Genomic DNA, 328 nt, shown 5'->3' with positions numbered 1-328 from the left:
CGCATAAAATCTGGAGTTTGCGAAATGCATTTTTTTTTTTACAAACGACAGTCATTAAACAAATCAAATCATTATCACTGCCGCAAAGAATATACTGCCAAAGGAAACCAGAATTGATGTAAGAACCCTGTACAAAAATAAGAATCCTTTATTTCATCCCAAACAAGAGAAAGTGCAAAGAAGACGACCTCTCCTTCGCCTTCATGCTCACGACCCTCTTACGACCTTCCTGCGGGGGCCGCGAGCTCGGTCGTTATCTTGAGGTCGTCCAGAGCTATCAGGTTGTCCAGGTCGCTTCCCAAGTCGGCCTCGATCACCAGCTGAGAGG

The 328-nt window shown here is 45.4% G+C and overlaps 1 protein-coding gene across 4 annotated transcripts in view; it reads right to left on the bottom strand.

Moving 5' to 3' along the window:
* Positions 1-117: 117 nt before the first annotated feature.
* The window catches only part of LOC119593173, a 20,792-nt gene continuing 20,581 nt past the window's right edge, over positions 118-328 (bottom strand). For all 4 annotated transcript variants that reach the window (XM_037942147.1, XM_037942148.1, XM_037942150.1 and 1 more), the window contains one exon: positions 118-320. In XM_037942147.1, the coding sequence (XP_037798075.1) occupies positions 219-320 (102 nt within the window). In that variant the 3' untranslated portion in view covers positions 118-218. The remainder of the gene's footprint in view (positions 321-328) is intronic.

Source organism: Penaeus monodon, chromosome 31 (assembly GCF_015228065.2).
Source record: "Penaeus monodon isolate SGIC_2016 chromosome 31, NSTDA_Pmon_1, whole genome shotgun sequence".
Taxonomy (NCBI): domain Eukaryota; kingdom Metazoa; phylum Arthropoda; class Malacostraca; order Decapoda; family Penaeidae; genus Penaeus; species Penaeus monodon.
Note: the sequence above shows the minus strand (reverse complement) of the source record. Positions and strands in the feature narration are given on the sequence as shown.